This window comes from Muntiacus reevesi, chromosome 3 (genome assembly GCF_963930625.1).
Source record: "Muntiacus reevesi chromosome 3, mMunRee1.1, whole genome shotgun sequence".
In the NCBI taxonomy this organism is placed as follows: Eukaryota; Metazoa; Chordata; class Mammalia; order Artiodactyla; family Cervidae; genus Muntiacus; species Muntiacus reevesi.
This window is the reverse complement of record NC_089251.1, coordinates 132,433,872-132,447,332: the sequence shown is the minus strand read 5'-3', so window position 1 is coordinate 132,447,332 and position 13,461 is coordinate 132,433,872. Positions and strand designations below refer to the sequence as shown.

General features: G+C 45.0%; 1 protein-coding gene across 1 annotated transcript in view; it reads right to left on the bottom strand.

Annotated features, from left to right (window-relative positions):
* The window catches only part of MREG (melanoregulin), a 68,277-nt gene extending 59,446 nt beyond the window's left edge, over positions 1–8,831 (bottom strand). Inside the window, exon 1 of the mRNA XM_065927668.1 lies at positions 8,510–8,831. Within this exon, the coding sequence (XP_065783740.1) occupies positions 8,510–8,604 (95 nt within the window). The 5' untranslated portion in view covers positions 8,605–8,831. The remainder of the gene's footprint in view (positions 1–8,509) is intronic.
* Positions 8,832–13,461: the final 4,630 nt, after the last annotated feature.

Sequence of the window (13,461 nt, the reverse complement as noted above, 5' to 3'; positions counted from 1 at the left end):
CTCCATCACAACTCTCCAGCGGCTCCCATCTGACATAGAATACAAGCCTAGGTCACACTGTGGTCTATAATCCCCACATGCCATGCCAGCCACTCTGGTCTCTTTGCTGTTCCCTGAACCCACCAGTCACACTACCATCTGCAGGCCCTTGCAGTGGCTGATTCTTCCACCTATAATAGTGCTCCCTCCCCACCCCCACCCCCATATCCACATGCCTCGCTCCCTCCCCTCCTTCATATCATATCACTGTTTAAATATCCCCTCTTCAATGAGGCTTACTCTAACCAATCTATTTAAAATTGCATGCATGCTCTCCTGCCCTGGCTCTTCCTCCATATTCATGCGGTCTACATCCCTGGGTTGGGGAGGTGCAGAGGAGATGGTGGTTTCTGGAATCAACTCCCTGCAGATACCTAGGGATGACTATATTTGTTTACCTTCTGATTTACTTATCAATACTAGGTTTACTATTTGTTGTGCTCCCCTAAAACCATAATGAAAGCCCCCTGAGGATAGGGTCTGTATCTGTTTTGCTCAATGATGTTTATGGAGTGCTTAGAACAGAACCTGACACTTCATGGATGCTCAATTTGTTGAATGAATGAATTGTGACTTCCCAACGTCACAGGGCTCTGAATGTCAGAAACGAGGCTGGAATCCCACTCTCTGGACTCACAGACAAGCTCTTAACATCTTTGATCTGTTTAAGTTCATGAGGGTGGGGCTTAGAGTCTTCCAGAGGAAGCAGACAGTAAGCATACATATTCATGTCTGGTGGTGATCAGCCTCTGAAGGAATAAGGGTCAGAATGAGGGTAAAAAGTACTGTTTGAAAGAGGGTGGTCAGGGAAGATCTTTCTGATAAAATAACTTTAAGGAGAGACCTGAATCGCGGGAGGGAGTTTCCTGGGTAAGTGAAGAAAGAACATGCGAGGCAGGGAGGGCGCTAAGAGTGTATCTGAGAACCCAGGAGGAGGTCAATGTGGCTGAAGAATGAGCAATTTGCTGACTTTAAAATCTATGCCGTGCGTAAGAGCCCCAAACTGGAAACCACCCAAACGTCCACCAAGAGAAGAATGGGTGAACCAAGGGGAATACGCCAGAAAATCCACCAACAGAAGAATGGGTGAATCAGTGGGGATAACACCATAAAGCAGTGAGAACCACCGACAGCCTGCCCCAGCTTGGACCGAGCTCACAAAGATCACACACAGTTTGATCCTACATATGTAAAGTTTAAAAGCAGGCAAAGCTAAAGTCCATTTTTAAGATGCATACATAGGTGGAAAAGCTATCAAGAAAAGCAAGGAAATGACTATCACAAAAGTCTAGATATAATCAGGGGTGGGGGGGTGGGGTTGCCCACAGCTATCTCTCGCCTTGGGCGGTGGTTATAGGAGTATCCATCTTGTAGTTGTTCTTTTTTAAAAAAGTTTTGTTTTGTTTTCTCATGTGGACCATGTTTAAAGTCATTACTGAATTTGTTTCAATATCGCTTCTTTTTTATGTTTCTGTTTTTTGGCCACCAGGCATGTGGGATCTTAGCTCCCCAACTGGGGATCAAACCTGCACCCCCAGCATTGGAAGGCAAAGTCTTAACCACTGGACCACCAGGGAAGTCCCTGTAGTTGTGCTTTACACTGTACATGTGCTTGTATGTTTTCAGTCTTTGATATACAAACACCAGATTTTAAAAGTTAAGAAAAAAATAATGAGAGGCAATACAGTAAACTCTTAACTCCTTTCCAGGCAGTACAGGAGTTCTTTAGATATATACAGTCTCACCAAAATTATTTTCTAAAAAAAAAAAAAAAACACCGAAGAATAGAGTGCAGGGCATATTATTGGTGCAAAACAAATTATGCGCTGTTGTTGTTCCATTGCTCAGCTGTGTCAGACTCTTCACAACCCCATGGACTGCAGCACACCAGGCTTCCCTGTCCTTCACTAACTCCCAGAACTTGCTCAAACTCATGGCCATCCAGTCAGTGATGCCATCCAACCATCTCATCCTCTGTCGTCCCCTTCTCCTCCTGCCCTCAATCTTTCCCAGCATCAGGGTCTTTTCCAATGAGTCAGCTCCTCGCATGAGGTGGCCAAAGTATTGGAGTTTCAGCTTCAGCATCAGTCCTTCCAATGAATATTCAGGACTGATCTCCTTTAGGATGGACTGGTTTGATCTCCTTGCAGTCCAAAGGACTCTCAAGAGTCTTCTCTAACATCACAGTTAAAAAGCATCGATTCATCGGTGCTCAGCTTTCTTTATGGTCCAACTCTCACATCCATACATGACCACTGGAAAAACCATAGCTTTGACTAGACGGATCTTTGTCAGCAAAGTTAATGTCTCTGCTTTTTAATATGCTGTCTAGGTTAGTCATAGCTTTTCTTCCAAGGAGCAAACGTCTTTTAATTTCATGGCTGCAGTCACCATCTGCCATTGGCTATAAGCATACATATAACCCCTCCCTCGTGGGCCTCCCTCCCACGCTCCCCACATCGCACCCCCGAGGTCATCACAGAGCAACCAGCTGAGCTCCCGGTGATATACAACCGTTCCCACTAGCTATCTACTTTACACGTGGCAGCGTTTACATGTCAACCCCAATCTCCCAAATCCACCCTCCCTTCTCCCACCATATCCACACATCTGCTCACCATGTCTACATCTCTATTCCTGCTCTGCAAATAGATTCATCTGTTCCATTGTTCTAGATTCCACACAGATGCCTTAATATACAGCTATCAAATTTGTGGCAACTTGTCACAGCAGTCCTGGAACCTAATAGCAGGTACCCCACTGTTTCTTTTAATTAGCAACATGAAATCTTGGGTCAAAACATCATTCGCTATTTTACAGACAAATAAACAATGATCCAGCCATTCCAAAATGATCCATCTGGATCACTGTCCTGTCCTCAGTGCATTTGGATATTTTGTTGTTATTGTGATCATTACTTACTCTACTTGAAAAAAATAGTGTGGAGAAGGATGACTTTCAGAACTTCAGACCTTACATAGATGATGGACAAGATGAACATTACATGATTCATTCCTAAACCTGGGATGAAGGTGAGGAAATAGTGAGACTGAATGAAATCTTTGGCTTTTTTTGGACAGAAGCCTGGTGTCAAGCCCACATCAGGCCATGGATCATTTCTCCAAGCCTAGACTTGTTCTAAGCTTCCTGGTGTTAGAAATGCCTACTCATATATTTGCTGGTGAAGCCAACCTTGGCAGCTGGATCATGGTCATGATTCATGTCGTAGGCCTTCAGGCTCCTCCCCGGGACCACACACAACCTTGCTGCACCTATATTCCACGTCAAAGAGAACTTCAACTGATGTAAGCCCACAGAAAGCCTGGGACAGCCCTTCAAGGCTGCACCTTAAAGTCAGATGCCTTCCCTGGACAGAAGAAGAAACTAAGGTTCAAGGAAGCTATGAGACTTCCCTCAAGTCCCACAGACAATTAACAGTTGTGATGAGGACTCAGGTCTCCTAACTCCCCCTGGCTTGGCTCTCAAGGTCAGGTTTCCCTTGCATCCAGGTAGAAGAATTAAGCTAAGGAAGGACATAGAAGAAAGAAGAAAAGGAGAAAAGAGTCACAATGGGCAGGAGCTAAGGCTAGTGACATCTACCAGTGTCTAGGATATAAACACTATCAGTTAAATTTGGAAACCGTTTGGTAGCTTTCTGAATTTTCTGCAATGCAAGGCATAAACTCTGAAGTCAAACAGACATGGATTCAAATTCTGACTCTCCTACTTACCAACTGTGAAAGTGAACTAATTATTTAAACACTCTAAGCCTTGAGTTCCTTACCTATAAAATGGGGACTAGATAACACCTATTTCATCTGGTCACTGTTGCTGTTCAGTGGCTAAGTCGTGTCTGACTCTTTGGGACCTCATTAACTAATTAACTGCAGCACACCAGGCTTCCCTGTCCACTATCTCCCAGAGTTTGCTCAAACTCATGTCCGTTGAGTCGATGGTGGCATCCAACCATCCCACCCTCTGTCACCCCCTTCTCCTCTTGCCCTCAATCTTTCCCAGCATCAGGGTCTTTTCCAATGAGTCAAGTCTCCACATCAGGTGGATTCTGCTTCAGCATCAGGACTTCCATTGAATATTCAGGGTTGATTTCAATCTTTGGGATTGACTGGTTTGATCTCCTTTGCTGTCCAAGGGACTCTCAAGAGTCTTCTCCAGCACCACAGTTCAAAAGCATCAATTCTTCAGTGTTCAGCCTTCTTTATGGTCCAACTCTCACATCCACAGATGACAACGGGAAAAAACTGGAGTTTGCTCAAATTAATGTCCACTGAGTCAATGATGCTATCTAACCATCTCATCCTCCACCACCCACTTCTTTTGCCTTCAGTCTTTCCCACAGTGACAGAAGATAGAATGCATGGCTTTTAATCTTTCCCATAGCGACAAATGACAGAATGCATGTAAAAAACCTTACACAATAGCACAAAACAGTATGCGCCATTTATATAAGCTTAAGATGCTAAACACAGATTCATTGTAGAGGTTACTTATGCAGGGCAAGAATGATGCAGCCACGGATGGATACACAGGGGGGTTCCACTCTTCTGTTAATTTTTTTTTAAGTTGGTGCTGGTATGTGGGTATCTTCTCTGTCATTCTTTATAACATACTGTTCCAAATATGTTTTTTAAAATTTACACATAGGAAGAAATTAATAAATTAACAGCTATTATAATTTTTATTAATCAAAAAGTATTTATTCAGTTCTGACTCCATGTGGAAGACTGTGCTGGACACACCAGGGGATGCTAAAGTAGTAAGATTCATACCCCCCAATCTAGATCAGAATCTACAGTCTGACAGGGGTCACAGCCCCCACCTTACAAGTGAAATAATACCAGGGAGAGTGCAGTAAGGGACTTAAGGGGTAAACAGGAAAAAAAAGAGACACCGTAACTGTCTGGGGAGACTTTTTAAGACTTCATCATATAGGCAGCAACTGAAATGGACCGTATCCAAGTAGAATCTTCAGCAGTAGAGCAAACAAAAAGATGTCTGGCTAACAATTAGGCCATTGACAGCAACAGCAGAAGGGAAACCAGCATGATTAGATGGATCACAGGCACAGAGATGAGAAAATGTGAAATCAGGGGCCAGAGAATGAGAAAATGGGAAATCAGGCCCGGATGGTCAGCATAGGGCACTCCGTGTACACCGAAAGAAAAACAGCAGATTTCTTTCTCTTGTAACTTTCAAGAGAAGAGTTCTCATGTAATCATGCAGGGGAAAGAACCAGATCTCATGATGAGTGGGAGGTGAAGGAGGAGGTGGGGATACAACCGACTGCACTTTAAAGACATCTGTGCCCGACACGAGGGAAAGCAGAGGATGCCAGCTAAAGAAAACAGCAACATGGGGATGAATTTATAGTCAGGGGCGGCCCCAGCATACTTCGAGAGAAAGGGCAAAGAAAGAACTCATGGGACAGAGAAAAATATAGATGCAAGCCAGACAAGTGACAGCCATTCCCTTTAGGTACAGAATTCCAGAAAAAGCAAACAGAGCAAGATCAAACACACAGGGACTTTCCTGGTGGTCCAGTGGTTAAAAATCTGCCTTGTAATGTGGGAGACACCCGTTGAGTTCCTGGTCAGGGAACTGGAATCCCACATGCTGCGGGGCAGCAAAACCCATGTGCTGCCACAACTCCGAAGTCTGTGTGGCACAACTAAGACTAAACGCAGCCAAATAAATAAATAAATATTTTTTAAAAACCTCAAGTGGCAATGTCAGATTGGCATAGGAGCTGAGTTTAAAAACTAGTTTTGCTGAACTAATGAATTAGATTCCCTGGTCTGTTTTGGAAAAGGACTGCAGGTGACCATGCGCACAAATGACACACGTCTTCCTTCCAACCATCTCTCTTCCAGCATTATTGCCTTGGGGTATGAAATAAAGCTTGATAACCACTGTTTTATGATGGAATAAAGGATTCAGTTGAGGGCAGGCAGTGTCTGTATAAAATCTTTTTTTATAAATGAAAAAAAAATGACATGAAGAATGAAGTTCTTAATAAAATAAAAATTAAGACCATCTGGCCATCTGACTTCACCACGTCAAGATTTCAAACCAGCCACTTTGGAAAACAGCCCGGCAGCAACTCAGAAAGTTAAAATGTAAAATTTACTATGTGACCTAGCAATTCCACTTCTAGGTATATACCCAAGGGAATCAAAAACATATGTCCACACAAAAATTTGTACACTAATGTTCACAGAAGCATTATTTTAAAAGCCAAAAAGTGAAAACCACCCCAATATCTATCAACTGATAAATAAAATGTAAAACATCTATACACTGGAATATTATCCAACGATAAAAAGAGTTAAGTACTGATAAACATACAACATAGATGAAACTTGAAAACATTATGCTAAGTGAAAGAAGTCAGATGCAAAAGGCCACCTATTGAAGGATTCCGTTTATACAAAATGTCCAGAATAAGTAAATCTCTAAAGACAAAAAGTAGATTCGTGGTTGTCTGCGGGCCTAGGGCATGGCAGGGAGTGGGCAGGGAGGGGAGGGCAGCAAGTGACTGCCAATGAGCATAGTGCTTCTTTTTGGAGTGATGAAAAATGTCCGGAGTTAAGAGTGTTGATGACTGCACAGCTCTGTGAATGTATCAAAAAGCAGTGAACTTCACATTTAAAAAAGACTTCAATCTAGACCTCCTAATGACTTGGGCAGGAAAGAACATGCAGGTATCTATACACTGCATCCCTTTGAGGTACATACTATTATCATTCCCATTTTACAGATGAGGAAATTAAAGCACAAAACAAGTTTCATAACTTGCGCCAGGTCACCCAGGCTGGAATTTAACCCCAGGCAATCTGGCTCCTAAGCACTATGCTATTCTGCCCCAACTGACTCTAAAGTCTTAAAATTACTTGCAAATTCGCTGACTTACAGTGTAAACCAAGACAGAAGAGGGTTGAGATTTTAAAACAACCAAAACTATTACCTTAAATAGCAATTCCCAGCAGAATACTGGAAAGACCCAAGGCTCTGAGAATGAGACCAAGCTGAAGGCTGTTATTTCCTGTTACTATGAATATTGACAAATTAAGGGCATAATCCAAGCCTGAAATTCCAGATTGCTATCCGCTATTTTAAGACTATGGGTAGATTACTGGGTTTCTCCCTGCCCACAACAATCTAATAATCGAAGTGGGAATACCATTGCAGGAGCAAACAAAAACATTCTGTATGGTGTGTATACAGAAAACAAACAGGACATACAAGTTTACATACACATGTGCTCACTAAACCGTGAGGGGCAGATAGCAAGTTCTAAACCCTAAGTCATAGGAGAGAAAGACGAATAAGGACAAAAAAATCAAAGAAGACTGTTTGAGGGGGACTTGAAAACTGGCATTTAAGAAGGGGCAGGAAGAATAAAGGTCACCACTTGAAACAAGCTTGGAGGGAATAAGAAGCTTAGATTGTTCCTAGAGCAGTAAGGATGCCTGTCTGATTAAATCAAAGAGTGCACAATGTGTAATATACTGGAAAACAGGAGTGGACAGGAGGGAAGGGATTATGTAAGATCTCAAAAGTCAAGGGGAGTGTTTGGACTTGATAGAGTAAGAAAAGGTAAATTGTGTTTTAAAAAAGTTGTGAAAGCTTTATCATATTAGTTGCATATTTCATAAGAAACACTGGCTTCCATGTTCTCCCCTACGCAACCCTGGAATTTTGCCTCATCTACTACTTCCTAATTTCATTTTAAATATTTTGTTTCTACCCTACCTACCCCCAAGTCATGCCGAAATGAAACCTTAATTTCAGCAAAGTCAAGATATAAAATAATTGCTTACAATCACAGCCAAGAACAAAGCCGTGTTGTATGGTCCCTTCACAAAGGCACTTAGCACATTGTTAACGTGCATTAATTTCTTCCCATTTAATAGCTTAATCTGTCATGAATCAACGTTCCAGTGTACCTTGAGAAAAATATGTACTTTTTTTAATGTGAAAAATATTTCCTTGCTCTCTCACTGTAAATGTCTTCTCTTCCTAACAAAATTGAATGATAACGTATCCAACTTTCTTCCTGGGTGAAAGAAATTCACAGTCGCCCATTTCACTGAAATACGCCTATGAAACAGACAATCACAGTTGTATTTATTTAATAGGATCCCCGTGCAAACTTCTCTCCGGTAGCTCTCTGCCCGGGGAACTGCACCCGAGTTCTTGCCGTTTCGCACACGCATCTTCTTGGGTCTCAGGAGCCTCCAAGGATTCGTGCATTCTGGCAAAAACTTTACCAAGGAACAACCCCCAAGGAGCGGGATCTTCTTTAAGGAACCAAGGGGCTTAGTCTGTGCCTCCGTGTGAGCTTAAAACAAGCGCACCTCCCCAGCTCGGACGAGCACACGGGTACCCCGAGTCCGTGGTGCCCGGCGGCAGCCAGGGAGCCCCAGATTACGGCCGGGGCGCGCGCACCCACCTGACCAGGGGCTCCTTCTCCGGCACGGCGGGCTCCTCCAGGCACTTGCAGGGGCAGCAGCAGCACGCGGTCCTCAGCCAGTCCCTCAGCCCCATGGAGAGCGAGGTGCCCCGCCGGCGCCGGGCGACTCGGGGCGAGCCGCGGCGGCGAGCGAGCGCGGCTGGGGCGCGGCCACCCGACCGGCGTCCAGGTGCGGGGACAGTGGCGGCCGGGGCGTCGCGGGCCGGTCCGTGCGCATCCCGCCGCGGCCGGGGACGCGGGCGAGGCGGGAGGCGCCTCCACGGCCCCGGAGCTGCGGAGCCGCGCGCTTTCCTCCACTTGGGTTTTGTTTGGGGCGCGGGTTTCGTTGGGGCTTTTCTTCTCGCTCTTTAATTCCCCGGGCGCAAATTGGGGCGCATGCGTCCCCGAGACGCTCCGCTGCTGCCCTCTAAGGAGGAAGCCGGGACTCCAGCCGCCAGATGGCAGAATCCGAGGGCGCAGCTGGGGATGGGGCTGGGGGAAGGAGGAGCCCGCCCCCGAGTCACAGAGCACGAGGTTGGGCTGGATCTATTCATACGTTTTATTGGCTTCACTCCCCGAGGAAATAAAAGGCCCTCCTTCCCCCCCACCACCCCCCCCACCCCTTGCCTTCAAAGCAGAGGTTAGGGCATATTTTTAGCGTGTCAGCACCACACAGGGTAAAAGTTAGCAAAAATGGATTCATGCATTTTAGAAGTGAGTTTTTTAAGTACTCCGTTCACAACGAATTTTAAAATGTCTTCAAGTCTCCCAGCCCTTGAATAATTTTCTAAAAAAAAAAAAGCAACCTCTGTCATTAGCTTTTTGACTTCCCCAGTAGCTCAATGGTAAAGAATCCGCCTGCCAGTGCAGGAGAGGCTGGAGAGGCAGGTTGGATTCCTGAGTCTGGAAGATCCCCTGGAGAAGAAATGGCAACCCACCCCAGGATTCTTGCCGGGAAATCCCATGGACCGGGGGGCCTGGGGGACTGCAGTACATGGGGTCCCAAAGAGCCGGCTGCGACTGAAATTTTTCACTATTTTCCAGATTTTAAACACACACACATACACACTTAATGCTTATGCAAACGTGTAAGCATAGGCACCCAGAGCCTTTTCCCTTTATACTCAATGCCATACGCCACACATTTCTGTCCCTGCCTTTTTTCACCCAGTTTACAAGGGAGACTGTCCCAGCAGCACATGAAGAACTCCTTCTCTATGATCTTTAACAGTTGCATTTATGTGGTTGATGCCCTTATGTTTTTTTAACCAGATTCCAATGGATGAATAACAAGTTCATTACAGGCTTTGTTATTAAAATAATGCTGCAGTAAATATCCTTGAACTATGTGTTTGGACATGTATATCTCTTGAATGAATATTTGGCAGTTGAATTTCTAGGTCATAGGTAAGATGACTTTTTAATTTTTGATGGATCTTGCCAAAAAGTGAAGTGAAGTGAAGTCGTTCAGTTGTGTCTGACTCTTTGCAAGCCCATGGACTGTAGCCTACCAGGCTCCTCCATTCATGGGATTTTCCAGGCAAGAGTACTGGAGTGGGCTGCCATTTTCTTCTCCAGGGCATCTTCCCACCCCAGGGATCAAACCTGGGTCTCCTGCATTGCAGACAGACGCTTTACCACCTGAGCCACCAGGGAAGCCTGGATCTTGCCAAATTGTCCTCCAAAGAGGTAATTCCAATTCATACTCTGATTGGCCACATCTGAAAGTATATTTCCCTAGACAACCACCAATATTATGGAATTTTCATCTTTATCAATCATGTTTATTCAACAAATGTTTATCAAACATCTGTAGGTGCGAGGCGTGTTGTAGGCTCTGGGGACACTGCAATGAAGGAAAGAAATAAAAATCCTTACTTTTTTGGAGCAAACATTCTACTAGGGGAGTTAGACAAATGAAATACATTATTGAGTGTGTTAGAAGGTGATGTGTACTATGGAGCAGGAAAGGGGCTAAGCAGTGCCAGGAAGGTGTGTGTGTGTGTGTGTGTGTGTGTGTGTGTGTGTGTGCGTGTGTGTGTGTGTGTGTGTGTGTGTGTGTGTGTGTGTGTGTGTGTTTAATGTACTGGGGAGAGGAGTGGTGGCTGCAGGCCACCCGGTGTGTGTGTGTGTGTGTGTGTGTGTGTGTGTGTGTTTAGTGTACTGGGGAGAGGAGTGGTGAGAGGAGTGGTGGCTGCAGGCCACCCGGTGTGTGTGTGTGTGTGTGTGTGTGTGTGTGTGTGTGTGTGTGTGTGTGTGTGTTTAGTGTACTGGGGAGAGGAGTGGTGGCTGCAGGCCACCCGGTGTGTGTGTGTGTGTGTGTGTGTGTGTGTGTGTGTGTGTGTGTGTGTGTGTGTTTAGTGTACTGGGGAGAGGAGTGGTGGCTGCAGGCCACCCGGTGTGTGTGTGTGTGTGTGTGTGTGTGTGTGTGTGTGTGTTTAGTGTACTGGGGAGAGGAGTGGTGGCTGCAGGCCACCCGGTGTGTGTGTGTGTGTGTGTGTGTGTGTGTGTGTGTGTGTGTGTGTGTGTGTGTGTGTTTAGTGTACTGGGGAGAGGAGTGGTGGCTGCAGGCCACCCGGTCAGGGAAAGCCTGCCTACATGGTGGCCTTTAGGGAAAGATTGAAAGATAATGAGCAAGCTAGCCCTGGTTTCATGGGGAAGAGAATTGCTGGGAGAGTGAAGGCTGCATGCAAAACCCCAGAGAGAGAATAAACAGTAGGGTGCCCAAGAAAGAGCAGAGGTTCCAGGGGCCAGAGAGAGGAATGGGCCAGGAGGAAGAGTAATAGGAGATGATAGAACCAAGTGGCCTCTTAGGACGTGGTAAGAACTCGATTTTGTCCCATGTGAGTAAGCAAATCTTTGGAGGCTTTTGAGTAGAGGGAGAGATATGGTCAACATGGACGGCAATAGGATCCATTGACTGCTGTCTTAAGAAGAAACTGGGTAACAAGGACTGTTTTAGAAGAGGCAAGAGGAGGCCATTCTAATGACCCACGTGGTAGATGACCGTGATTCAGACCAGGGAGGAAGCAACTAGTGGTGAGAAGAAATAACTGCACTCTGAATGGAGTTTGAAGGCACAGCCAATGAGATTTATAATGGATTGGAAGTAAAGTATAAATGAAAGTCAAGAGTGAGTCCAACGTTGGGGGCTTACAATTTGTGAGAGTAGAGTTGTGTTATTGATTGTAATAAAGATGGATGTCACATGGGCAGGTTTGAAGAGGCAAGGAAGAAGAGCAAGTTTATTTTCAGAAGTGTCAATTCTCGTGGGCAGTGTGTTCATTTAAAAGTGTGTTACTACACCTAAGTTTATCCTGTTCTGGCTACATTATGAGGCTGAAGGAACTTATCAAGTGCATATTCATTCAGAGGCTGGCTACTGAGAATTAAGGAAGGATAAGAGAAGGTTCCTTAGAGCTCTGACTTAACTGGGGAAACAGGATAGGGACCCATCATGAAAAGTTAAGAGGACGTGACAGAATACCAGTTGTCACCAGGCAGCACAGGGTTGTGGCATCGAACCCAGCACCGTGTCCTTGATCACTCACAGCTGTGCCAGGATGGGGACTGTTGTTCTCGACAGCAGACTTGCTAGCAGCTGGGCAGTTCCTTTGGTGGATGAACTTTGTTCTGAAATTGGATGTTGGCTTGAGTTCACTCACCTATATTCAGGTAGGAAGTGGACCAAGGGGGCTGCTAGCAAGAAGATGAAAGCTGGCATCCGACAACTTTTATTAACTACTGAAGTTGGATTTGTTGAGAATGGAGAAATCAAAGAAGGTGTTCAGTTCCTGGAAAATACAGGTTCTCTGCCCTTTACTAACCTTGATTTTAGACAAGTCATTTATCTTTTTTAAGAAGTTTTATTTGTTTATTATTTCTTTTGGGCTGCACTGGATCTTCATTACCGCACTCAGGTTTTCTCTAAGTTGTGGAAAGTGGGGGCTATTCTTTAGATGAAGTGCACAGTCTTTTCATTTTCGTAGCTTCTCTTGTTGAGCACAGGCTCTAGAGGGCAGGCTGAATAGTTGCAGAGCATGGGCTTAGCTTCCCCATCTAGATCTTCTCAGACTAGGGATCAAACTCAGGTCCCCAGCATTAGCAGGCAGGTTCTCAACCACTGGATCACCAGGGAAGTCCCACTTAATTTTTCTGAGCCTCAGTTTTCTAATTTGTGAAATGGAGATGCGGAGTCGTGAGACTCAAATGAGACCATTGGAAAGCCATAAAGTACTATAGGAAGCAGTAGAATTCAACACAGTTGACTAAATCTAAATAGTAAGGCCTGCTGAGCAAATGTCAGTTCCAGTACTACTTGGCTGACATATGACAGTATTTCTTTTCACATTTGTGCCTCTGAAGTGCGTGGGCATCTTTCATGTGGTCTGTTTCAGACTGGATATTTCTGGAAAGCCGTAGAACTATGTCCATTTTAACAAACTTGATCAGAAGGTTAATGCTCTTCCTTACTAAGGATTACATCTAGTGTTTGCTTGCTCTGCTGCTGCTAAGTCAGTTCAGTCGTGTCCGACTCTGTGTGATCCCATAGACGGCAGCCCACCAGGCTCCCCCGTCTCTGGGATTCTCCAGGCAAAAACACTGAAGAGGGTTGCCATTTCCTTCTCCAATGTGTGAAAATGAAAAGTGAAAGTGAGGTCGCTCAGTCGTGTCGACTCTTCACGACCCCATGGACCGCAGCCCACCAGGCTCCTTCATCCATGGAATTTTCCAGGCAAGAGTACTGGAGTGGGGTGCCATTGCCTTCTCCGTTGCTTGCTCTGACAACTGTTAATTTTTTAAAATTTAAAACTTTTAAATGAAATATGCCTCTAGAAGATTGAAATGGTACAAAGTTCCCTGTGATCACTATCCACAGTCCTGCCTCCTTTCTAGCCTCCTCAGGGTAACCATTATTATCAGTATGCTACAAACCTTTTTTTGGACACATA